The 27,969-nt window shown below is 38.9% G+C and overlaps 1 protein-coding gene and 1 long non-coding RNA gene across 4 annotated transcripts in view; one reads left to right on the forward strand and one right to left on the reverse strand.

The window, feature by feature from the left end:
* The window catches only part of LOC131698690 (uncharacterized), a 24,130-nt gene extending 7,905 nt beyond the window's left edge, over window positions 1-16,225 (reverse strand). Inside the window, exons 1-2 of one of the 2 annotated variants that reach the window (XR_009307717.1) lie at window positions 16,110-16,225; window positions 2,161-2,272 (exon numbers count right to left, since the gene is read on the reverse strand). This is a non-coding gene — a long non-coding RNA (uncharacterized LOC131698690). Of the gene's footprint in view, window positions 1-2,160; window positions 2,273-12,613; window positions 12,764-16,109 lie in introns of those variants that run through there. The other variant, XR_009307716.1, reaches the window with a different exon arrangement.
* Window positions 16,226-16,273: 48 nt separating this feature from the next.
* The window catches only part of LOC117428032 (protein kinase C eta type-like), a 43,530-nt gene continuing 31,834 nt past the window's right edge, over window positions 16,274-27,969 (forward strand). Inside the window, exons 1-2 of one of the 2 annotated variants that reach the window (XM_058991939.1) lie at window positions 16,274-16,336; window positions 27,704-27,767. In XM_058991939.1, coding sequence (XP_058847922.1) covers window positions 16,277-16,336; window positions 27,704-27,767 — 124 coding nt within the window. In that variant the 5' untranslated portion in view covers window positions 16,274-16,276. Of the gene's footprint in view, window positions 16,337-16,608; window positions 17,856-27,703; window positions 27,768-27,969 lie in introns of those variants that run through there. The other variant, XM_034905972.2, reaches the window with a different exon arrangement.

Raw genomic sequence — 27,969 nt, forward strand, 5'->3', positions numbered from 1 at the left:
AGAAGCCAGGTAACATTCCCACATGACAGAAGTGAGCGTGAGAGACAGAGGTGCCCGAGGCTCACAACGCTGACAATGAAGTAACTCTAAATATCCGTGACTAAGGCAGACCTGTGAAAAGCATGCAATTATCTGATAATGACAGAAAGGCTGATTCTCCGCATTGACAAGCACTTGCTAGGTGCAATGGGCAGGGCAATAGGCCATGCAAGTCCCACACTCAGTCATGCTAACTACTACTGTTTACTAATTGAAGGTAACTGGGAGAACAGTAGCTCTGTCATTAGTACAGCTTTAGCAATTTATAAGATAGGAGGGCCTTGTCTTTGTTGAGAAGAAAATTACACTACTGCACTTAACACAGAAGAACACAAATTCTAATAGTTATAAACCGGTGAGATATTTATACCCTGTATTGTTCCTATTGAATTGCATTTAATATTTAAATAATAACCATTGATATTTAGGTGGGTTTTATGCTTATGGGAACCGTTAAAATGCATTATTGCACATTTGTTTTTTGCAGGTGACAAATACAGATACTTCGTCATTACTAACAGAGATATATAAAAAAAAAAAATCCATGTTGATGAGGTTTCACAATTTCTAAAATGTTCATGTATTTGCAACGTTTGCTAAAATAGCGTGCAGTGATGTAAAACATGAACACTGCGTCTTTAACCTAATAATTCTGTGTGAAATCAACTGGAAGAACCTCTCACCTGAGGTATTAAAAGCCCTTTTAATCCACACGAACCACAAACAACTAGTCCATGGAGTTTTTTTGAAGAAATACGAGTAAATGACTGTAATTCTTAAAAAAGCAAAGACCTAGTATTTAAAGATTATATTGAGCTTTCAAACAATTTGTCAATGACAATACCTTAGAATGCCAGGTTAAGCATGCCTGGGTGACTGGTGGAAAAAAAACAAAAAAAAAACAAACAAAAAAAACTTGTCAGCTTAGTGTAAATCGTGTTTAGGATTTATAACCCTTTCATTTCAGGACTGCCTGGATTTGGTGGGTATGCAAGGATTAGTCTCACCACCAGTACTGGCACCTTTTAATTGAGCATTTACAGTCACATCCTCCTAGTCCTGTTTTAAACCATTCTCCTTCCTAGAATTAGCTCAGTTTTACAATCTGTGGGGGTTATCCTCGTCTTTGTTTAAATAAATAAACAATCTGGACCAAAATCGAGTTCCCTTAAATTTTAGAATAAAATTGTAGAATTTTGCCCACTATTGTAGTTGCAATGTATTATTTCTATCCACTCTACCTTGAATTTAAAGCAGTGTTTTAGACCACTCAGCTAAAAATAATCACCTTCCCCTCATGCTATCAAGTAGAACAATAGTCTATTTAATAAAAAAAATAGGGTCATGTTTACATAGCAGCAGTCAAAACAATTTTTCTTTATTTTTTTTTTTTTACTTTTTAATTTTTTTTTAAGCACAGTTTTCCTCTTGGAATCCAGACCCTTGCTAGTGAGTGAAAGAGAGCATTTGTACTGCTTCGTTGTCCTGCTTATCCAGATGTGTAGTTAAATGGACCTAATTGAAGGCCCGGGCGGAGCATCATCTGACGCAGTGCTCCATGTGCCTGCACAACGATCCTGTCATTCCACCGGAAATTTAAGTGGAATGGAGGAAATTGTTACAGCTATTAGCTCCCCTCAGGACATGAAATCCCTCTCCATGTTTAGAAAATCTTCCCTTTCATTGAGCTACCAAATAATGCGAACATGCTCTAGGAACCTGGCTAATAGCAGATAAGCAGCTTCCACATGTTTCCCCTCAGCATGAGAAAGACCAGGCTTTTAGCCAGGGATTTACTGTTGGACATGAAGACCTACCTTTCTTCACTAATAGGTGAAGAGAAAGGATTTCATCCGGAATGTTGTCATGGATCAGGCACAGAACAGAGTAAAACACTTTTGCGCAGTACAGTATTTGTTCATTGGATATGTCAAGGCACATCTGAAGGAAGCTGTGCAGAATCTGACTTTAAGAACCTTTTCTATGCAAAGATTCCATTAGTAATGAAAGCAAAATAAGGTAGCCAAACATTTTGGCTAGTGTCCAGTTTACCAGTGTACATCTGTAAGTTACCTTGTATTTCTGTTGTGATTGTGCTGAAGTTATGGATGATTCACTTACAGGAAACTGGTGTGTTGGCATGAAAGGCTGCTGTCTGGCAGGGATGCGATTTAATAAGAAACTGCAGTAGTCCTACATCTCAGGTCCCAAGGGCTGCCTCCTACTCTTCAAGCTGCAGGAGGACAATGAAGATAGATGAATACATGTAAATCCCTGATAGATCACAAGAGTAGAGTTGCCTCCTGTTTGATACAAGACTGAGAGAGACGAGCTTTGGAATTATATCATCAAATAGACAAAGCTAATGCAGATAAGCGGGGTGGGGAATCTGATTAACAAAATGCTAGGGCTTTCCTAAAAACAGCATTGTGTGGAAATTCAACTGATAGTAATCCTGTATACAGTACCTCCATTACAATTGTGCACATAGGGCCATTGTTACAATCCTGCGTATTACTGAATTGAGAAATACAATTATTAGGGAAGAGATGATCATATGGATTTTTTCCTTTACAATATTTGGAAATCATAAATAAACAGCAGTTACTACATTTTGCCACTGGCAGCACTGTGTGCAATGTAATTTGCATAAAAATGTTTACATGTAAACATTTTATTTTAAAATGATTTGCAAATACAGCACAGCGGCATTCACACTGCTTCAGTTATGTAACTAGAGTTTAACTCCCTTGGACAGTCAGAAAGAATCAGAAACGATATTCTGCTGGAAGAACACAATGCAGTTGTTGTATTCAGACATTCTCAGCAAAGCAGAACACACCCGCTGTGGAGTAAAATATATACTAAAACAACACAGAGTTTGGCAACTAGCACAGTCACTCAGTGTACATAGAGTTTCAAAGGAGAGATAAGAAGAGAATGAAAAATGAGAACCCACTTGTTTCACAAAATTCCCTTAATAGTTTAAGTGCAATAGACACCAAGGTGCTTTTCAATCTGCCTTTGGTTCTACAGTTTAGGCACTGAAAAACAATGTTCATCATTTGAAAGACTGAAGGTACAACACTAAACCAGCCTTCTGCTTCTGCATTTCGTCTTGGTCCATCAGCAATATACACACTCCAGCCCCCATCGTAGTGCTCCTAGCCACTATAGTAGCTATTTTTAAAAAGTTACAGCAGGTAATCATTGCGGGGAATGTAGGGTCTGTAATTATCCCATTAGGTAGTTTATCTGCAAGACCCTTATGGTTATCCTTATCCTTTTAAAGGTTTAGCTGTGATAGTAACATTTTAATTAATTCAATTCATTGGTGTTTGCTTTTTGTGCTGTGGCTGGTCTTGGCTTGTAGATGTAATCTGAGGTGAAGTTATTTTTTCACCTTTAAACAGATCGGTGGACAGATTGTTTTTTGTCTGAGGTTGTGTTATTTTACTGTCAATATATGAAGTTAATCTGCTTGTGAATGTATTTTTCTTTCAGAACCTCACACATCAGTGCAGTGGTTATTAACGGTGAATAGTGCAAGAGTTGTGTTGCCTCAGGCCAGATAAATAAATAGATTGATAGATAAATAAATAAACAAACAGTAAAAAGCTAATGTTTGACTAATAAATAATACAAAAAAACCCCAGCTGGCAGCTGATTTAATTTGACAGGATATAAGAACTGAAAGGGTTATACCTGTGACCTCAACGGCTTCCCGAATGGCAAATCAGTTGTTTTAATAACTGGGATCTGGATCTTTTCAGTGGGACAGCTGTGGAATTGAGTTTGCTCCAGCTGAATGCTCTCCCGATCACGTGCAGGCCGGGGCCTGAGGCCATGGACCACCTGTGTGGCACCTGCACAGCAAACCCAGGCTTAATAACAATAAGCGGCTCCGCCCCCACTCTCCTTTCAAAACTCCCATTCATGCCATTCATGCTGCCCCAACAATGGCCTGTTTTCAGGGAAAGAGACAATCGCTGGTAATGCTTGTTATCCTGGCCTCACCATACTTTACCTGTGCAGGTTCACTGCGGGACAAAAGCAATGATCCTAGGGGGTTTCAGTATGGATTGCATTATATCAACTCTGCCTTAAAGTGGTTCGCAGGGATTTTGAAGCTACACTACCTACTGCCGTGCAAGGCGAAAGTACATTACAGGCATCAAGTGGCTTAACAAAATATGGTGTTGTCCGCTATACTGGTGCAACTCTGAACTCTCTTAATAAACCAGTATTTATCTACCATTGCATATTCAGCCAGGGTATCTCAGCTTTGCTGCTTTGTAAATGAATAACATCAATCATTTCCATTGCTTCTAGGCTTACTGTGCATTACATCCAAATGCATTTTAACTAAGCTCTAAACCACTAACCAGTAACCATACTGCCTTCACACCACAGCTCTTTAATATTAATCTGGGAACTAGCAAAAGATGAGCATTCGCTGTGGCCATGGACATACAGTAAGGAGTGAGATACTCACTCAGATAAGCAGGTCCAAAGCCAAGAATTGCCTTGTAAGCGAGACGCAAAACTGAATCTGTAAATCTATGCAAAACTTAACAGGTAGCCAATGCAAGGACCTAAGAACTGGAGTGATATGATGACTAATTGTAGTCGGTATTGTAGCTGCAGTCTTTTGTATCAGTTGCAATCTACTTGGTGAGGCCTCTGAATACCACAAGTTGCAATAATCAGCATGTGAGGCAGCATGAATCAGTGTTGCAACATCAACTTCACCAGCAACGTGTGCCAGCAAGACACACTGCAAATCTCTTCTAAAATAATAATGGAAATACAATATTCAGCCACTGGGTGGCATTCTGAAAAAGTTGAATCAATGGTGACCAATACAATAACCCCTTGATATTATTTGGTTTTCCCCACTATAATAATCTACTGTATTGTACTGTAGTCACCTGAGAACTGTCTCACATACCATATGGCTGTGCCTTCTGGAGTATACCATGTCTAATTATTTTTAAATGATTTATGCTTTAAATCAAGAGACATTCCTTATGGGACTACATTGTTTCGTTAAAAAAAAAAAAAGTCCTACTATAACAATAACCGAATGGACACAGTATATCTACTCATAAAAGCACATATTAGCGCTGGGGTTCATAAATCTGAGAAGTGAAACCCGAGAGGGAGTCGAACAGTGTCTGGAGGAGCTGAGCAGACAGTAAAACCTGGCTCTGTAACCCATGCTGTTCAATTAAACCGTGTCGGGATTAATCACAGATTCTGTGTCACGCTACATTGATTTCACAGCCTATCGGGAACCAGCCTTCACTGTCAACATGAAACGTATTACCACAGTAAAGTCTCTGTTAAGGTAGACTCCCTGAATACTGAAACACTTTTTAATATAGTGGTACATACAGTATTACGAGTATATGTTTTATGAAATCCTTGGTCTTATATTTTTAAACGGGTTACAGCGGGCAACTCTTTCAGATGGACAGTCCATCGGCTACGGGGGGTAATATCCCTTGTGTTTAGTGCCGAGGTTCCCAACCTGCAATCCGCACTGCTTGTGGTCCGTGAGAACATTCCAGGTAGACCCCTGACCCATTCCCAAAGTTTCTGCATCTTCCCGTTTCCACACACCCAAACCGCTCCGAACATCCTAGTCGCTATTTATCTATTCAATCTGGTGGATAACGCTCGGGTTAATCCATCACTGCTAAAATGTGACCACAAGCTGCCCTTTGCAATTACAATGCATTTTTAAAGATATTTATTATTATTATTTTATAAGCGTAATATTCCTAAAAAAACCCACATGTGTTTCTGGTCCCATGCTGGTAGAGGTCTGTGAGAAAAATCCCTGAAAGGTGAGCCCCACTGGGTTAGCATCATAATTCAGAAGGAGCAAACTGCATGAAAGTGTGGCTGAACTGGAAGAGCAGAGCAGAGTACTCCTCCGCGGAGGCTGCGAGTGCTCCTAGTACAAACAGGTGAACTAACTGTTACAATCCTTCATGCCTGTAAAGCACCTCAGCTTTAAAACTGATTCAAAGAGTCATTATCATGGAGTCATCAGCCTCATCCCTGCTGATCAATGTGCTCTGTTTACAAGAATTCCAGTTCAGTAACACTCTTTTTTTTGACACACAGATGAAAATGTAAATAGGAAAGAATTCTTAAACGTCACTTATCTTGTTTCACAATAGAAGCAACTGAAGTTCACGTTGAACAAAATTAAAAACCTTTGGAAGAAAATGTCATAGTGTTCCTTTAATTAAAGATGACACACGAGAAATCAACATGAACTGACCTTGTTATGAAGAAGTGTTCTTGCTGGTATTTTGCTGACTAAACCACTAAATTATGCGTTTTGGTTCTCCCTTTTAATCAACATATGCACATGAACACTGATACAATGAAAGAAAGGGTCAACTGTACACATTCATTCATATTACAAACCGACCACACCCAATTGCAGCTTGGGAGAATGGTCCTTTAAATTAATAGTATGACAAAACATGTATGCCATTTGTTCTCTTTTATTCAGAAAAGACCTTTCTATGGGAAAAAAACTAAACAAAAATTAGAATGTTTGTTCTTTATTTATAAAAATAAAGCAAAGTTATAGACAATGTACAAAAGGGAGGGCATTATCACTTGACTACTACAGTAAGTGTGTGATTAAGTTAAATGTCTTGTGTAAAAAAAAAACATTGATTTGTTGTTCCACACAGTATTCTGTGATCTCTTTTAACTGCAGGCACCCCAAATATTTTTGGTCTGTTGGACAAAAGCTTACTTAATATTATAAAGAGGCTGTGTGGCCTTGTGGTTAAAGAAAAGGGCTTGTAACCAGAAAGTCCCCGGTTCAAATCCCACCTCAGCCACTGACTCATTGTGTGATCCTGAGCAAGTCACTTAACCTCCTTGTGCTCCGTCTTTCGGCTGAGATGTAATTGCAAGTGACTCTGCAGCTGATGCATAGTTCACACACCCTAGTCTCTGTAAGTCGCCTTGGATAAAGGCGTCTGCTAAATAAACAAATAATAATAATAATAATAATAATAATAATGTTTTGTGATTAATTCATCCGAGGTAGTCAAAGGTATTTAAGATATAGAACAAAAGGGATTTGCGCTTGGTTCAGAAGCCACCACTTCAGAGACAGCCATGTGGGGGCTCAAGTAAATTTATCCTTTTACTGAACGTTCAAAAGATTCCTTCATACTGGAGCGACGCCTCTCTGGCTGTGGGAGTTCTTACATCTGGTTCATATTAGTTCTGATGGAAAGCCTACTTGCAAAAACGAGACGTACCCAGTCTCTGTGAAGGAAAATGTCACGTTATTATTGCTCAGGCCCAGGTCCTTCTTGCCCTCTCTCTTTTTTTTTCTCTGAGTTGAGCTAACCACTGTAAATTTTCTCAAGAATTTTTATGGGCTGCCATTTGAAAATGTGGAGCTATATAGATTAAACAAGCACTGTTTCACGGTTTTCCATTTTACTTTTAAAATATGAAACCATCAGAGAAACGGGCCTCAAAAGCACGGTTCAGAATATTTTATTAGCCCCTTCAAGTGCTATTATGTTTGAACTTTCTCTGCTTAGTTCGTTAAATGGTTATTATTGCGGTGTTTTTATTCAGACTAGCTAGGCTTGACCGGGACAATGCAAACTCTCTCAAGCCTCTCAAGGGTGCTTAAATTAAAGTTTTGGATTTCATTCCCAATGTGAGCTATGGTATGAAATGCAGACCTGTGAAAATGGATACTTAGCACCAAATCAACTTTTATGATAGTAAATTATATGCCTTGGTTTTATTCACATTTTAATATGCTGGTTGTAAAATCCTTGGGGACAAAAAAAAAGAAGACTCATAACCATTGCACACTGCTTTTCATTTAAAACGTTTACAGATTAGATTCAGCGTCTTAAAGACACATAAATGAACAGATCAGCAGGTAAGAAGGTAAAGGTCAGGCTGGTACAAAGTCACTGCTTTTTACTATAGAAAGGACCTACATCATTATACAGTGTCATGTACAATTTTAATGCAGGAGATGCTTGGGCACCATTCTGTTGTTGGCGGATCTGCATTCTCCACTATGTCTGGAGTAGCACAAGACTTTAAATGCCCATAAGAGAAAGTCATATAAGTCAATAAGTTTGCTGATATGAACATTGGTATATATGTATAAGAACTGGATACCGTTGATTACAAACTGCACAGATCCTTTCTCTATGAGCAAGAAATAGTTTTCTTGACAGCACAAATCTATCTCTAAGACTTTTTTTTGCATACAGTTTGTTAGCAGATGTAGAGATTACTTTAGACAACAAAAGCCATTTTATTCTAGTGTGCCCTCTTAATTGCTGCACAAAAATAACATTCTTGAATGGGTAAATTCATAGGGCCTTTAAAACTGTCTTAAAGCTTTCCAGACTGATTCCTCTATCCTGAGCGGACACATTCTTAACCAAGAGAAATTAGGGTTTAGTCATCCCAACCCTCCTAATTTGGTTCGAGGTTCAACAAGTGAAAGGTTAGTCTATAAATCCAGAGAACAACGTTGTCCCCACCCACACGTTTCTGGAACAGCTATTGAGCAGGCCGAGAGGAATTGCCTGGAGCCTGTTAGGGGACCCCACATCTGTTTTCCCAATACTCATGTAGTGCCCAGCGAGTTCATAATGCTTTATATATAGTGTTGTCAGAGTTTTATATCCCTTAAGTCACACGTTATTGAGGTTCCCGTCCCTGGCGTGAGTTTTAAGCCAGGTGAGTTACAGTTAACAGCGGGGGCATGGTTGGCAAGTAATTTGGTTATTAACTGCAGTGGGAGTTTATGACCGGGGTCAGGACTTAGCGGTACAAAGTAACTAAATCAAGCTCTGCCCGCGGTCCTGGCAAGGTCAAGAACAGCGTTCCAGCCAGAGAAAAAGCCTTCACTAAGGTAGAGGGGGTTCCCAACCTCGTAAAAACCACACAACCCAAATGTGCTAATTTAACAACAGAACAGTCTGGAGGCGTACCTGTCTGCAGGCTGGATCAACGAAGCGCTGTCAGAAGCTATACAAGAGCCCAGTAAAATGGATTTCTGTTCTCCAAGACAGTCCAACAAGCTCCTAAACCCTAGCAAGTTGAAGCAAGTTGAACTCACTTGATAGCTTGAGGTAACAGGGATAGCTTCAATGTATGCACAAACTAGGATGTCAAGTTCACTGCCATGCTTTAGTTCACAATGTTCTGCTGATCCTTAAAGGTATGTCTTGATTTTATTAAACACTTCAACTACAAAATCAGGCCTGATGCTGACCAAAGAAAGCATGGTTCTGTGGTTGTATCTTATTAATGTTCTGTTGATACAGGCTGCTGTCAGGTGTCTTCTTAGCCGACACATCTGTTTTCACTGATCCTGTACATATCTTCACTGACTAGTTTCCTCTATGTCCAGTGTGTTGCATAGGCAAAGGGTCCTGTTGATGATATCTTTGGCTGTGGGTATATAACAGGACACTAACATACAGTAGGTACTGTATTTTTTATTGAATGTCCACATCAGTCTCAAAAAAGGTTCATGACAAAAAATAAATAAAAAAATCTTGTATTATCCCTAAAGAATTGCTTGCCTGTGTGTATGTGTTTGCATAATGTCTATTTAAAACTAGTCATGCTTGATGTTTTGAGTTTTCCCAAACATATGGAACATATTCTTTCCCATTTAATCTACAAGCTTCTTTTGAAAGCAAATAGGAGGAACCTGGCATGATTAAGCAACTGAAAATCAATTCTCCTTTTCAGCGGTAATTCCTGGAACTGCGTTTTTGCAGGTTTTGCAGTAATGTCCTCCAACCTGCCAGAGTGTAGTGGTAATGGATTCAGCAGGAAGCAGTGTGTGACTGTCAAACATGAAACACTGGAGTTTTCATTCTCGTGCGCAGTTAAACAAACTCCTGACCAGGGATGCTTTCTACACACAAGGAGCGTTGAACTGTTTTACTGTTAAGAAATAAAAGTTAAGCTGCACCTCTTTTCAGAGACTGGCTTCCAGTCAGCCTGTGACTATGTGTGGACAAAGTGAGCTGTTCTATTGAAACAAGATGAGTAAACTTAACTGCTTGTCATGGGTATTGTTCTGTGCAATGTGGAAAATCATGTTGGGCTCGTTTTATTACGATTCATGAATGACACTACGAATCGTCACGTTGAAGATTTTGAAGTTTTACTGGGGGGGGGGGGAATACCCCATTAAGCTCTGTCACCAGTCTTAACACGTTCTTTGGATGATGTTAAACAGCCATATTTAGTAATCCACAGTCAGCCCACTCTGAGAATCCAGTGTGTTTGGGTACCGGTATGTCCCCGGTCACCCACTTCACCCACTTGACTCCCCTGCATAAGCTTCCTGGAACGAGGCACTGCACAGGAAGAATTTTAGACTCACTTTCTTTGTGATCCTAGACAGTTCAGTATGCCGTCAAACATCAAATAAAGCCCGATAATCAATATCATAACAATGATCAAGGCCCATCTCACAATCAGCTTCAGATTTCGAAACAATTTTAGGCTGATGCTTTCAACATGGGATTAATACAACAACTGCCTTCAAAATACCTAAAAACTACATAGTGCACTATACCTTTAAGGCAATTGTGTGTGCTGGCACTGTGAAGGGCAAGATGAGGTCATCAGAACAAAAAATATGCACAAAGTTTTCACTCAGGTAACCCGGCTGAAGACAGGTCTGTCTGAAATAGGAAAATGAGAGAACGGCAAAGCACAGCACCAAAACCTTTTCAGGTGAGGTCAAATAGTTTAGAATTGAAACAAAATGCATGTACAGCACTATGAAGTTTAAACTATGATACTGGATCTTTAAAAAGGTTCGTCACTGCTTGACTGGAACCTTTTTGTTTGCATTGTGACTTTCTCCGCACAGTAAATTGACTTTAACTGTCACCTGTCAAAACCAGCTGTAAAATGCATGAACACACAACGTCTATCCCAGCATTGGAAAAATGCCAGCCTATTGTCAGTCAACTCTTGCTTAATGTAAATACCCTGCATAATAACAAAGAAAATAAAACAACAACTGATACAACAGCAACCAATGGCATGAGTGCACTTAAAATACCGTGTCAGCAATAATAAACGCATACTAATACTATGTCATCAAAAATAATACATACATACAGTTCATTCACAAGCTTTACTATGATAAAGGATGATTTCCAACAGCTATGCCATGTTTATTTAATTTGAAATTAGAAACTTTAACATAGGTTACAAAGTTCTAACCCTACCGTCCTCTTGGGTCAGTCTGCTACCTGCTTGATACTTGCACTAATCATTCTACAGCAATCTTCCCTGAAATCTGTAAACTGCTCAAGTAACTCGAACCCCAGTGTACAAACAAGAATGCCATTGAAATATTTCTGCATTTCCTAGGTGCATCATTTCTTTGAAAGTTCAGTTTCTCTAATTGATTTTATAATCGAAAGCTGACACATGGAGTAACAGTCATATGAATTAAAACCAAGTTGGATTTCAACTGTATTTATAAAGTAATAAAAGTCAGGGGATTTCAATCAGTCAGTGGAAACTTTTAACATGAAACTCCCATCTTTGCATCTCTTGCAAAGGAAAGCAAGCCTGCCCCAGCTCTCTCACGCAGTGTGCAGGGTGCTGGGAGACAGTGAGTTTGAAGGGTGCCTCTTGGGCAGGAGTCAAAGCTATTACTGCCCAGTACTCTCGGAGCCCCCCTCACCATTAAGTGTTAGTTCAGCTGGTTTGGGGAGGATGTCTAATTCCAGCCACTGTGACCCCTTGTGCGGCAGCTGCCAAATCCCAATAGCTGCCAGTCGCTAGCTGGAGAGAAACCAGATCCCAGAGGTGAACAACAAGTGCAATCAGGCACATTCACTTACTGTGGCATTGACACTGGCACTAATTCCATTCCCAAAAATAGAGCCCGAGGTCACCAGCAGGTATAGTCTGCCCCCTGCAGGACTAACAATGAATAACAGGTTTGAGGTTGGCTTGAATCTGCAGCTCCTCGTTTTCATTATTTTGGAACTGCCTATTTGTCCTAACGCACACGATTGTAAGAGCATTAGGGAGGGATTCAGGGATTCCAGATAGGTTTAATGAAATAAAACTGGTTCAAACAAAACTGAGTGGATTCAAGCGCATTCTTCTAGGGTAATGTAATGCATTCTTCTAGCTATGAAATGGGACAGACAGGTCACAGTAACAGGCATATTTCTGACACTAGGGTTACCACTAGGGATGAGCAACTATAATTGCTGCCACCTCTGTAACTGTGCCATTATTAGTAAATGTAAAATGTTTAAAGAAAATCAGTTTCAAAGGGAGAAAGCCATTTTTAAGCCACCTCATTTTAGAACTTTTAAAAGTGGTTGATTTGTATTTATTTAGCAAGCATAGCAAATATTTATCTAAGCAGAAACACCAACAGAAACAGTTAAAGTGCTTAGCTGTGCTCGAATAAAAACAACATTAATCAAATTGAATCTCTTCAGCTACAGCCAGACTAAGAGAAAGTTTCAAATATATTTATATTACTCACGTCTGTTTCATGTTCTTCCCGATAACCTCAGGATTCAGAATAAGACGTTTTTATGAGGAGGTTGAAATGCACTCCCGTTTTCAGAAGGTACAAGCACAATCCAACGATGTGTAATGTGGATGTTAAAAGCTTTGGGGCCAAGTCTTCAAAATTAAACACATTTATTTAAACCAGCTGGCAAAGAGAGACTGAGTGCTCAAGTGGAGCAGGTCAGGGGTCAGGGTTAACACCAATCGCAAAGCGGCTTTGAAGCTGACATTTTACAGATTATGTGTGCCTCTGCACACAGTGGGCACAGTGTATACACAGGACTCAGAGGCAACCATTTGAACTGAGGGTTTTTATGAGTCCACAGAGCAGCGAGAGCCCCTCTTTGAACCAGAGTACATGAAGAAGGAAAACTTGTTTTTATGTTGTGGAACCACTTAACAGAAATGACTTTAAAATCTAGGGCTGTTACTTCTTGCTAGATGTCTTCCCCCGCCCCCACCCCACCAGCAGCACCCCCACTTTTCACTAATAAATAACACTGCTACATTACACATTTTTTTATGTAGATTTAGAAAAGAAAAAAAAAAATATATATATATATATATACACACATACACATGTTATAATAAGGTTTACTTAGGCCAGCTATAAAAATAGATAAATAAAACTTAAAAAAAGATAATTGAGAAATCCATTCCAGATAAAACAATGATACTACATTCATACATTCACATGCTCATGACTACTGTATAATACTGTACAATGCAATTAAATAATGGATAAATTCGGTTCTTGTGAAATAGCCCCCTCTGGTGGTGAGAGACTTTTACTACAGTCATTTTAAATGACTTCTAAATATTCAGAGCTCAACAGTTGGACAGTGCAGGGATTATTGATATAGTATTACTATGGAACCACCATATGAACTTTTTTTTTCACGCTGTGTCTTGAGTTATACGTTAATAAAAATGAAAGCGAACAATGACCTACAGGGGTATTGTGGAATTCAATGTTGTAAAGCAACGTCCACTTTCCAACGAGCTCACTGTGGTGACAGCAATTTAAAATCAAAATAAATTGACATTTGCATTCTCCCTTGCCTGGCACATCGTAATGTACCGTTCGCAGCTTCTTAATGTAGCCTGGCCTCTTTGTTTTTATACCCAAACAGTAATCACCCCAGCTCGGCTATTGCTGCCACCAGGAGTTGTTTAACCTTCACAGTAATTCACTCAGAGTGACCTCAGTTCACCCTACAGCTGCTTACTTCATTAAAACATACCATCAAACAAAACAAGGGGGGGAGCAATAAGTACTTTCATCTTGTCCAAAGGGCAGAGAAATCGCTCCTGGTAGCCTGGTAGAGGCTGGGGTTCTCTCGAGGCACCATGGGTGGTTAAGATGGATGTGAAACAGATGTATGGCAAGCAGGCCTGGCCTCTACTTTACTGCCAAATTAACTGTAGCAGTGGAAGGCAATTAAAAACCAATCATTATACACTGCGCCACAAATAGTTTCAAAGTGTGGTAACATGGGGACGCTTACCTCACGCAAAGAATGCAGACTGCCTTTCGATTCACAAGCTAGCAGCATACTGTACTGCGCTGTGAGGTAATACCAAGGCCAAGGGAGCAATATTTTATAGTCTCTGTTTTTTTTTCTCTCATGCAATCCCTCTTGCCTGCTCCTGTTTGTTGGTCCTGGGCCCACTACAGTAACCCCCTGCCGAGAGAGACCAGGGCTAAAAACACATCAAATACAGGTCAGCTCCATTAGCTAACAGTTTTAGTAGCCATCACATTTAAAGGAGACACAACCCATCTGCCTTTTTCTCCTTTCAGTAAGGCTGAAAATGTGTTATTCGGTTACTGTGCTGTTTAAAGTTTCTGTTACATACATGCCCATAAAACCACAATACTTTTAGAAAAGATTATCTAAACAATATTATTTTTGGTACGAGATCTTGTTGAGAACATCATATAAAGGGGCAATAGTAATATCAAAGTGTCTGACCTGCCATTGCTGTACTTAGGGATTCGATATAAAATACAGAACAAGTTGTTTCCATGTTCTATGGTGATATTCAATCCAGAGGCACAGTATAAATGATCTTTTCAACTGATCTCAATCACTAAAGGAAGGGGGCTTTGAATAAACCAACATCTCTAAGGGTGTGTGTGTGCCTCGTAAGTGTATTTTAGGTCTTTAAAAGTAAGTACAATGACAGGCTTGATCCGAATTTAGTATTTAAACGCTGGCAGTATTTAGCTCTGCTACAGGTTAGATCAATTTAATAGGTGATACATATAGCACCACTAAACAGGAATCATAACATGTTAAGATAATGATCTGTGCCATGGTTTTGACTGAATCATGTGTTTGTTTGTTTTTGTTTGTTTCTGATAGCTAACATACATACATGCTGAATCGGACTCCATAGATCCTGTGGAAACTCATTTTTATGTTTGAGCTCTGGTTCACTGCAGCAAGCCTTTCTGCCAATGCCTCATTTCGGGGCTGTGTTGTGTGAAACATTAGATCCTGGCTGCTTTGCACAGAAACACGAAGGGTCTTGGACCAGGCTTGCTTGCAGACAGGTGGTCTTTATAAAGAGTTGGACCCAGTAAAACACTGCGCCCAGTAAAACCAGGAATGTTTCTGCTTCACTCCTGGTATTAAACCCTAATGAAAGCAGAGGAAATGAAGCTGAAAAAAAAAATTAACCAAACATAACAGCGAACAAATGCTCTTTATTGGAGAAACTCAAAAGTGTTTTTTCTTTCTTTTTTTTTTTACTCCACAGCATTTTGGAGTGGGGTGTTTTTTTTTAAGAGTGAGAGGTCTGGTTTCTGTTGGATGAGTGTTAAAGAACACCATGCCTTTCTTTTATTATATTTATTTATATGAAAGTTTTTTGTTTTTTTTTAAAAAAGAACCTCTTTAGATTATTTTCAATGCCAATTTCAGCCCAGCAGACCCCAGTGATTTCCATTACATGAGTTTTTTTCCAGTAATCTTTCACTCCTCCCAAGTCACAAACTCAATAATCCTTTCTCCTACTCCATGAATCAAATTCTTGCCGCACCACTGTGTTTTTGGACTATTAATGGCAGAGCAATATAGAGGAAAACTTTAACTTTTTTTAACATGCATTCTCCTGGACTCTAGTGACCAAATATAATCACTGTTTGACATGTAGAAGCAATAAAGCACAACTGCCACAGCTTATAGCTGACATACCCCCTTGGCACAAGCAGGGAGGGGCGGGGGCGGGTGTGCGTGTGCGTGTGGCGCAGGTGACTGAGCTGCAGTAAAACTGGTCACGCAATCAAATTGCAGATTGATGCAGATTACCTGAGTTGTTGTCATATTTGGGTTACTACTGTAATAGTTTATCATAATAATATAATATTTTAACAGTTATTATGGTTATTATTATAATATATATATATTAATGTCGTGCATCTGCGCTAGGGTAGTTTTTAAAATGTTGTATTTTCTTACCTCCTCCCTGCCTTCTGTTTATCGTCCTCTTTCTCTCGCCCATTTCGCACTACCTTCCCAGGCTCGGGAAACATAAAGATTATCTGAACATTTGCCAGAAGGTGGAGCTATTTCCCAAGTTATGTGTGTCCTGTTCGCGTAACAACAGCACACCTGTATACAAAGCCATGTGGACAAACACAAGGTGCGCAGTGATTCAAGGACAAGGCGCCCTCGTTGGCATGATGGTAATAATATATATATAATAATAATATATCTTTAAACGGTGCTTAAACGAATGGTGCGGGCTGGAGTAGCTAGACATTTTGGAGAAACTAAAAACCCAACAACCTGCTAATTTGTATTTTATTACGGTAAACCAGAAATTGTACAGACAAATGCTAGATTTACAAACACATTAAATCATACTATACCAATTTAGCAAGAATCCAGACAAAGTGGAGTGTACGCATTTGCAGTTGTGATATTTTAGCTGTCAATATGCTACATTTTATATCCACTACAATTACAGTCTACGGTGCGAGTGTGTATATGATTGTGTTGCCATTTACAAGCTGTACGGACGCATTTATACATAAAGCTAATTTGCAGAATAATTTCAACCTCCGAAAACCAGCTGCTGCCAAACTCGGAGAACGTGGTGCATTCTGGTAGTTGTAGTCCCAACACACGGTCAGACTTTGACATTCAAGCGGCAGAAACATAGAAAAAACGACATATGTTCCCAGACGTCAGCTTTTCTTTATTTGCTTCAATCTTTAAATAAAGGAAGTGGTGAAGAAATTTGCTAGATTGAAACTTTGCAGAACTCAACCTACAAGTGCATACTGTACAGAAACTAGTGTTTACACTTCTCGAGTGTGTTGTTGCTAATGTTATTGTTTGTTTTTTGTAAATCCCATAATTTCCTCGTGCGGAGCTTTTCGCAAAGGCTTTCCTGGTTGTGTTGCTTGCGAGAAAAGCGATTTCATGTGATCAGTTTCAGCTAACACCACCAAGGGGCAGAACACAGCGTGATGACTGCACACTAGTCAGTCAGGTTTGACTGAAGCCAGATGAAAGGTTAAGTGAATCGAGCAGCATAAACGTTCTTGGGAAGAACGAGGACAATACGGCGAGAGCGCTACACCTGTTGCCTAGTATTTTTCTTTTCATTATTTGAAATGGTCTGCGTTCAGAGAAAGAAACAGTGCTCAAAAGAGGAAATCTGCGACAAACATCTTCTTTTGGTTAAGTAACTTTTCTTTGATGAGACTACATTTTTTCTATTCAGAAGTTTCTTGAAACCTATTGTATAAATGGCCAAGGACTCGGGTGACTTTTATCCGTCTGAATTCGGGAATATGATGATCTGATAAGACATACCAGCAGGGCTTATAAACAGATATTTGCAACATGAAGTTTAATGGTTATTTAAAACTGAGGATCGGGGAAGCAGTAGATCTGAAACCCACCAAATTTTCCCTGAGGCACTCAGTACTTTTCAGTAAAACATCATTTTTGCTGGATCCCTATATATTAATCAGTGTGGACGAGGGGAGAGTAGGGCAGACTCACACCAAACAGCGGACCAACAGTCCTACATACAACGAGGAATTCTGTGTCAATATTAACAATGCGCGCAAGATCGAGCTGGCAGTGTTCCATGACACCCCGATTGGATATGATGACTTTGTAGCCAATTGTTTAATTATGTTTGAAGACCTGATCAACACCGTCAACACTGAAGAGACCTTTGAAGGCTGGGTAAGTGATATTTACAACAGGCTATGAGGTTTGTATGTTATTATTTTAATTGCAATAGTCATATAGGGAAAATGTAAACATTGGACGGGCAATTGCAAATATGAAATGCGGTGAATTTGAGCAATAGTTATATATTTAAATTGCACTGTATGTATATAAATATAGATTCATATGTTCAGTTATTTTATTATTACAGTGATGATTAGATTCTGATTGACGTGCCTGTCTTAGATAGCTTGCTGTACATTCCTATAACATTCCCAACAGGGTGATTTTAATGTCAGTATGCACATCCATAACATAGAATACAAGATGAAAACTTTGTGTACAAAAATAAACAAAAATACATTCCGTGTAGAACAAGGAGGCAGCAATAATGCAGGACACACAGCAGTTGAAGCATCCCATTGAGGACGTTTAATAGGGTTTCAGAAGAACACAGAGAGAATGGTAGTCCACGTTTGTGTTGCTGTTTAGTCTGATGATTAGTTCCATTTTTAGTTTTTAGTAAAACACATTATAGTCAGAAATGGGTTCTAGTTTATTCAATGTGTGTCTTTGATGTGTCTGTCTCTTGAAGAGCCCTCAGGTCATTAAAAATCCACTTTAAGATGAAAAAGTTATTCTGGGACATAATACACCTGCTGGGGGAGCAGCAGTTCAAAGTGGATTCTGACTGATTTATGACTACTCTGTAATATACATTGAAGCTTAGCAGACATAAACCTAGGCAACAACAACATTAGCATCACTACTGATCACAAATAGATATCCGTGATGGTTAATGTGTCTAATAATGCTTTTATATTGGGTCCTATTCACAAAACTTGAACTCAATCCAATGGGGTGGCCATTGAACAATCCTAAGCAACCTAGACTGTTCCTAAGGAAGCCAAAAACTCTCTAGAACAGTTTCTTGAGTATAGAACTGTATTTAATTAGAGAAAAACAGACTTGAAAATTCTTTAAATAGCAAACAAACCAGTTACGTTGTAGCATTGTACTGTGTATCTATATATGGCCTATTGTTTCATAAGGCTATCTTTAATGATCTGAACTGCTGCTGTTAACATGAACCTTTTTGTGGAAGAATACGTTCTTCAAATGTATCTTGGGCATCAAAGCAGCAGAGTCGACATTGCCAGGGCTTCTCTTAACGGTATTTCAGTATAATGACCCATCAAAAAAAAAAAAAAAAGCCAGTACATAGGAAACATACACAGGTTTCTTCTTTATTCTCAAATAGGGTTTGTAAAGGGAGCAGTAGTTTCTACTCAATATTGTACTGCAGTGTAGAAGATATGGTGTAGTAAACATGAGTTTGAAAAGTCTTTCTCGCTGAATGCATTTGCATCCTCACACTGTGGTTTGACGTTCTTCACAGTATTAAGCTTTTTGGTGTTAGAATTGTACTACTAATACATAGTAACCACAGACCCTTATTTGGTATCCTGTAAACAATGCAGGACTTGCATGAACAGTAACTGCAGCGATATCATTTCATTGGGTGCATCGTAACTAATTGTGGCAGCGAAATACTGTATATGGTGAATAGGCTGTGCAGGCAATTGTGCTCATGATTCCCACGCATTAAAATCGCTTTGAAGTGACAGGTAGTTGGCTTTCGTTTGTATACTGCACTTGGAGAATGAATTAATGCTGTGCTTTCGTCACCACCATTGCAAAGGTACAGATGTACTTCATCTCAATCATGGTATCAAATGGTCCTCTGAGAATCAGTAAAAGAAATGAGAACTATAGGACAACATCAATGGTAGCGGATTGTACTGTACCTTTCCGATGAGGGCCAAGTGAAATGCATAATGCATCACACTGTTCACACTCAGTTATATTTATATATATATATATATATATATATATATATATATATATATATATATATATATATATAATATATATATATATATATTAATTTAGCAAGAAAAAAAAAACTAGAAATCATCCGTTCCTACCTGCAACTAAGTTTTAAGTTGCTTGTTACTTGCTGCTTTCAAGTTGCCTGAAAAAAAGGTGTAAAATTAACACTTCAAAAACAGGAGCTGTACGTCCCCATTTTGCTGTGAATGCTTTTCTATATAGAAGTTATATATTTTTGCTCAGGCTGCTTGCTTTGTGCAAGGCAGAGTTACTGGCTCGCTTATGCAGATTCTAGTGGCTTATGTGGGAGTGAAGGCTCGCAGTCTCCTTGGTCTAATGTACATCATGTTCTGTTTCCACCAGCACCTTTTTCCGATTGGGGGGGGGGTGGGGTGGGGGGCAGATATTTTAAGTTGCATTTGTCAGGCATTCGAGCATTGTGTATGGCCACTTTGGTGAGGTTAAAGTACCACATAGTCCTAACCAAACTTGCGTTATTATTCAATTTTGCATTGTCTGGGGTTAGATTTAGGTAAAAAGTGACAGGGTGTGCTTCCAGTGGCACTAGCTTGGAGCTGAGAGGTTATGAACTTGCATGTGGAACTTAGATTTCTTTGTTACAGTGACATGTTTGAAACTACCAAAACCTCACTTAGGTGCATTTTAAAAACTACCGATTTGGATGAAAAACAATTAAATGAACTGGAAGATAGCAAAATGGAAAAATATATTTAAAAAAAAAAAATCACTGTCTTTATACTCACTCACCCTGACTTTGTCACTTCAAATAATGTCTTTTTAGCAGTTTGTAAACGCTACAGAAAAACACAAAAGATACTTCTGCACATTATCCACCCCTCTGCGACACAGATCTTGAAAAATGACTGAGATCTGAGACGTCATTATTTTAATTTTTTTTTACTCCTGTTCGGCTGCACGTTTCAAAATGTGCGCGTACACACCAGAATACCCTCCTTAAACTGGCAGCTCCAGCTGGTTTTCAAGAGAGATTCGGGAAACAAAGTCAACAAACAAACATACAAAGTAGATCCATATTGAAATCGGGTGCACTAACAGAAATGTAACCATCTCTGAGGTGGAACCCTGAAGAGTTTTGAAGTATCCCTTATGGTACTGTGTGAGTGTGGTCCATTCTCACACAAACAGCTGTTTGTAGTTTCTGTGAGATATAACGTGCTCAGTGTTTCTACCATTAATAATGTTTTTTCTTTTGCATCCCATTTTCACAGGATAACATGTTCTTTTATTCAGGCTAAAACTAGACACGTTTGGCATAATAGGTATTCCCCATATTCTTGCAGTTTTAGCGTGCTTTTCCCATGGTTATACTATGCATTTACCATAGTCTACCCTGGTTTGCTGTATTTATTACTGTGCTTTACCATGCTCTCACTATTCTTTACAATGCTAACCTATGCTTTACCATGCTCTCACTATGCTTTATTACACTTTGCTATGCTTTTACTATAGGTAACTTTGCTAAAGTTTTTTTTTCTGAAAGGACAAACCCCTGCATTTACCCTGGAGAGTGCAGTAAATGTACTGAATATAGCCACTGGAAACTACACAAGACTAGTAGAAAAAATACTTTAAAAACTGCAGGCCTTTCCCCTTCCTTTTCTGAATCATAGCATGAAACTTAATTTCCACTTGACACATTGTGAACACTATGTGAACCACGAATAGAGGAAGTGCAAGTACAGGGTCTTACACGCTTACAGTATCAAGTAGCAAGATTGTTCCAATTGTTAGCAGTACCCTGAATATGAGAGCATACAATGCTGCATAGAGTAGTGTCCCTTTGATGGTGCATTTCCTGTGCCACTTTACCTTTCCTTGTTATGATTTTCTTTGCTATCATTCTCTGTGATTCTTATGCTTTAAATGTTTGATCGTATCTTCTATAAATGTGACTCTGTTCCTGGATTTGAATTTGCTAGGAGAATCCTTATTGTTTGTCCCGTGTCTGTGCTTCCTGATTCCAGAAAAATCAGGTTAGCTCTGCATGCTTCTACCATGGATACCATGGAGTTCTGGCCTTTGATTGGTTGGGCTAAATGGAAACAATATATTGAGCCGTACTTTCAGGTGACTAGTTTCATCTAATTGAGATCATCTTAAAACCTACATATAACTACCTAAAGTGTAAAATGCATAGCTGACTCATCAATTTTGCAGAATGTCACCCTTTTAAACTATGTGGTATAACGTATTTTAAGAGTTTCTGTGTGCAGTTTTTTTTTGTACACTTCAGCAGTCTGTACAGAAGCACAGGGGTCAACTATTTGTGGCTTCCTGTAACATGCAGCACTAGAAGTCACTGTATTTACCCTCCTAGCTTAACAAGAAATGACAGAGAAAGGTTAGCTCAATACCACTGGAATAATAAAACATTTGGAACCACCTTTAATGGATTAGATTAAACACCCTTTTTATTTTCTCTCTTAACTTTTGACCAGTATTTTAGATCACTTGGATGCATGTGGATTCCTGTCGTTCTTGTCATTTTAATGGCACAGTCATGGCTCATTTTCATGGCATAAGCTGATAATCATGAACCGAAGAATAAGAAAAGACAAGTTGGCATTGTTCATGTGATTGATCTTTTCTAACCTGCCCACAGTTTTCCACTGCAGGTGGAAGCCACAAACCAAAAGACTGCAGCTACTGTAGACTGTAGACAGTTTATTCTGGTGTGTGACATCATCAAAGGGATTCCATAATGTCACTACAGCTTCCTGCTGACATCAGAACAGTCTGCTCTGTCTTAAAGAATATATATATTGAAATCAACTGTATGGGACTACAGTATCTACAGTTAGTGTAATTGACGCTTTTTAAATATGGGATAGTATATGTATCAATATGTTTGAATATATTTGTTAGGATAAAACATTTATCAAGTTTTCTTATAATATCCCACTCGCCCTATGGTTGCATGTGATCCAGATTATTTGTTTGATATGTTTACCTGGTTGCTAGGCAGCCAATTCCTGCACTCTTTTAGAAACCACATGGGCCAATAAGAAACCTGGGTTTACTATGCCTCATAAAGGAGGTTCACTATATACTGTAATATATTTTGCTTCCTGCAAGGGGAGGTGCTGTAGAATAGGGCAGCACAAGCTGTATAAAACAATTAATCTTTGGCAGTTAGGGAAGGGATGTAGTTAGGTGCTAGGTTTTCAATGGCAGAAGGTTTGGCAGCTTTACTCAGTACAGTAATGTATTGTATATGTAAAGTGGGGTGAAATAAGATGGCATAAATACTGCAGGAAGATAGCTTACAGAAATAAGACTTCCTGTAATGTCTGTGCTGGGAAGAACAGCTGTCACCTTGCGTTTGAATTTGCATCTGAATTGTTGATGGAGAACAATTTTGCATATCTGGTGTTGACCTCTTCCTCCCCAGTGTTCCACACCAGGTTATGCCCTGTTTTCTTTATTGTAAACATCAAGCTAGCATGAGTCTGTCTCTGTAGCATTCTACAAACCGTCACATGTTAGGATAACATTTATTTATTTATTTTTTTTACTGGTCACTTTCTCCAGTTAATGACTTGTTAATAACTAGCTTACTAACACGTTCAGTGTGTTTGTGTTTAATTGTGAATGCCAGTAAATACTTCAGATATAGTGAGTTGTCTGGAGGTGGTGATATTGTTGAAGTGAGTTTACGTTTGTTTAAAGACACTTCAACAGTACTTTTTAAAAGTTTATAAATATAGTATCTAACCTTTAACAAACCTCTGAACTCTTTTTGTTACCGTGTTAGAAAGCTAGCTGCTGATAGTTTATGAACTAACAAAAGTAAAGCAGGAGTGGTATTGGCACACAGATAGATCCATTGCAGTTCCATGTAATGTTCCATGTAATGTAGTTACCACTGCTTTTCTAGACTTGCACTGTTGCAAAGCTGTACACTAATGAAACCCATTATCACTCATTGCAGAAGTATGTATGGCAGCCAGCTGAGCATGTGAGTCATGCTGCAGTCCCCTACAGGGTAAAAAAAAACAGAGACTTCACGTGAACGCCACTCCTTCTACCAGATACTAACACGAGACATTTCCAAAATCACACAAACTGGACTGACCTGTGTTATCTCTTCCACTCCAAATAGTTCACATTTTTCTGAAGACATGTAATTGGAGACATGTACGGGCAGATGGCATGGCTTTGAGCTGCTTTTCGTTGCTGTAGCGTGTAAAAGCCAGAGGAGGGTAATGTTTTAGCAGGTGACACGATTCAATTCACTTTTACTGGGGGCAAAAAAGTATTTTAGGAAAACATGCAAAAATAAGAGCAACTGATGGAGCATTTTTTATTTATTTATTTTTTTTGTTTAGACAAGCTCACTGATTCAGTAGGGAAGAAATTACTGGTGCACACCCCTATATGTGTACCAGCCTCTGATATGTTCCACCTTGCACAGGCTTGCTCAGACAGAGCTCCATGGGTGAAATATCCTGGCGACTTTATTAATGTCCAGGTATGATTATGATTAAGAACACATGTCGGGAGGTTTGGTGGTCCAGTGGTTAAAGAAAAGGGCTTGATACCAAGAGGTCCCTGGTTCAAATCCCAGCTCAGCCACTAACTCCCTGTCACTTTATCTTGTGCTCCGCCCTTCGGATGAGACGTAAAATCGAGGTCCTATTGTAAGTGACCCTGCAGCAGTTTTTTTTTTACATAGTTCACCTCCTGTTCTCTGTAAGTCACTTTGGATAAAAGCGGCTGCTAAATAACTAATAATAATAATAATCATTAGTTAATAAATGCATCAAAATGAGTGGTTAGGCTTGTGCTTGTGGTGACTGGTTTGTGCCCAGCCTCCATTTTGTTGTATTCATCTTGATACTCACACAGCTCATAATGTAACTTTCATTTCACTAAACTGCAGATAACACTTCAGCCTAAAAGGGTCTTCAGCCCTCTCTTTCCAGGTGGTTCGGCCCCCTCTCATCTCAAGTCTTATTATGTCTTTGCTTTCCCACACCCTGTTCTACAGACTTTTCTTATTGAAACTCATTGAGACAAGGAGATACAATGGACAGATAAAGCTGCCATTTGGAAAGCCCATCGAAAATGAGGCTGCGTTCACGACACTTGAGTATTAAAAAGTTAAAAAAAGGAGCTTCAAGTTGCATTTTCAAAGGCTTTTTGTGATTATTTTTTTTCAGTCATTATTATTTACATTTATTCAATGCTGCTTGTTTTTTACTTTTTCATATCTTTGTTACATTGTTTTGAAATGAGTCCAGATTTTTTCTTTTTCATATCTTTGTTAATTTGTTTTGAGATGAGTCCAGGAGCTGTTGTTGTATTCTAGATAAGCTAAAGCAGGGGTGTCAAACTCCAGTCCTCGAGGGCCGCAGGGTCTTCTGGTTTTCATTCCAACTTAAATGAAATAATTGATCTAATTATTTGTTGAATTTGACATATTTAATATTTTTCAAGGTCTTTTACAGTTGATGGTTTTAGAAATGAACGTGATTCAAGGTACACAACCTCAAACATTTTGAGGCCTGGAGAGAAGTGTTAAATGTGTCCAGTTAATCAAATAATTAGACCAATTAAGTAATTGAGAGCTTGGGTAGAACGAAAGCCTGAAGACACTGCGGCCCCCCAGGAGCTGAGTTTGACACCCCTGAGCTAAAGTGTCTTCATAGAAGTATGAGCCAGTGCCATCTGGTGCACAGCAGTGTATTGCCAGCAAAACAGAAAGAGACTTGAGCCTTCCTGTCTTTTATTAGATGGTTGTCATAGACACTGGCTGATCTAGAAAAAAACAGGTAGAAACAGGTAGTGTGGTCCAGTGTTTAGGAGGCAGTGTGGTCCAGTGGTTAAAGTCCAGGGCTTGTAACCAGAAGGTCACCGGTTCAAATCCCACCTCTGCCACTGACGGTCACTGGTTCAAATCCCACTTCTGCCACTGACTGACTCACCACTGACTGACTCACCTGACTCACTGTGTGACCCTGAGCAAGTCACTTAACCTCCTTGTGCTCCATCCTGCAGATGAGATGTTAAATAAATGTCCTATTGTAAGTGACTCTGCATATAATGCACAGTTCACAGCCTACCTCTGTCAAGCGGTTTGTGATGGTGGTCCACTATGAAAGGTGCTATATAAAAATAAAGATATTATTATTATTATTATTATTATAACTGATAAAGGCATTCACCAACACTCTGCTTTCTTGCAGTTTTGTCAGGCTAGAAGTACTGCACAGAGTGGCTTCATATCTTAACACATGCCTACTGTTTATGCTTTGAGATGTTTTCAGCCACAGTCACAGACCACAGTGTAGTATATAAGTGAGGAAAGTGACAGTTATATTAAGTGCTTTGCATAGAATAAAAACAGTGAATGTAGCAGAACTCACAAGGCCTTTGTTCTATGTGTTTACTCCAGCCTATACTGTATATATACTCCAGTCTGTAGATACAATGTCCCTATCATTTGTTTACTGTAATATAAGTGTATTATTCAACATGCAAATATTTTGTTTTTGTTTGTCTAATAATTATGAAAATGGTGTTCCTGCCTTGGATTGCTTTCTAGAATACAGTTCTGCATGCTCTTTAGTAATTAAAATAAATCATTATGAATGGCATTATCAGTAAAAAGCACAGGGCTGCAGGAGACTTAGACAAGCTCATACTTCATGTGCATGGCCCCAAAACTTTGTATGCCGGATATAAAATGTATTAAAACCACAAGGATAACAAAAGCCGGGCTGATAACTACTGATAAGGGTGGATATGTTGGCTTTGTCTTGTGGTTTGTGACTGGCTGTCAGTGTGCATATGTCGTGTTTAACAATTAAAAAAGCTGGTGGGAAACTTTCAGAGCGTGCAAGCTTAAATACTGATCAGGAGTTCAAGCTGACTAGCTCTCATCTAGTTACATATTGAGAGTACTGTTCCACAGCATTTCTGCTCTTCTCTATAAGTACACTCGCCAGTGAACTAATACACCGTTACCAGACAAAGTAATATACTGCTGCCTTTTAACCCCCATCCAGACACACACAGAGCAGTGGAGATCAAGAAAGAGGAAGTAACCCCCCAGCCTTCTCTGCCACACAGATCAGCTCTCCTTGTAGCGCTACAGGAGACTACAGTGCTTTTCACCAACAAACTAATCCCATCACATGTATTGGCAAATACTGCAATAATATTCTATTTTACTTGGGCTATTAGTTAGGTTTCATAGTATCTTTGATAGGGCCACAGTGATAAAATCTGACAGCTAGAGCTGTATCTATCAATAGGAAGCAGACTTATTTTATACAGTACATCTGGATAGTAAAGTCCTGCACAAAAGGTCATTCAAACAGACTAAGAATAAAACACATTGTTACTTTTGAGTTTTGAAGAATATTCAAATGAATGAATGTCTGTGGCTACACCCAACTTGTGAGCTGTTTGCACTGTTGAATCAGAAACCAGTCTGTCATCTCTAGCTTTGTGTCTATAAGCTTGCTGTTTGGGGTTCCTCATCTCATTACCTCATAATGTAGTTATTAAAAAACACTACTACCTGTTTACAGTCACATCTTGACTGGTTTGCACTGCAGTGCTGAATGCCCTGCAGATCGACACTGCAGTACTATTATGTATAGTACAGTATCTATTCCAGTTATGCCCTCATGGCATTATAAAAACTCAAGTAAGGAGTACACTGGATGTGTATGCATTTATTGCATTTTTATAACATTTTTAACACAGCTATACTGTCAAACGCAGTATACTGTACAGTAGTGCTCATGCATTTCCGTGGAAGTGACTATTTCTAATGTACTGTCTCTGTAAGTCGCCTTGGATAAAGGCGTCTGCTAAATAAACAAATAATAATAAATAAACAAATAATAACAATAACGTTATTGTCGTAAGTTCTGGTTGTTTCTCTTCCTGACTTTTGTCTCTCTTTTATTGAACAGGTGGATTTGGAGCCAGAAGGGAAAGTGTTCATTGTGATCACACTCACAGGATCCTTTACTGATGGTAAGACATTAACCACATTGTTTTTATCCTGTTCCCCCGATTTTATACAAAATGATTGGATTTCCATTCCGGTGCAAAATGACTAGTGCTCAGGTCCACCATGTTTCATGGGGACCTAGATACACACCCCTCCAAACAGTATTAGGGTACAATTTAAATGGTGCTCCTTTCTGGTTCTGCCTGTAGGTGATTTAACACAAGT

The sequence above is a fragment of the Acipenser ruthenus genome, chromosome 18, assembly GCF_902713425.1.
Source record: "Acipenser ruthenus chromosome 18, fAciRut3.2 maternal haplotype, whole genome shotgun sequence".
NCBI lineage: Eukaryota > Metazoa > Chordata > Actinopteri > Acipenseriformes > Acipenseridae > Acipenser > Acipenser ruthenus.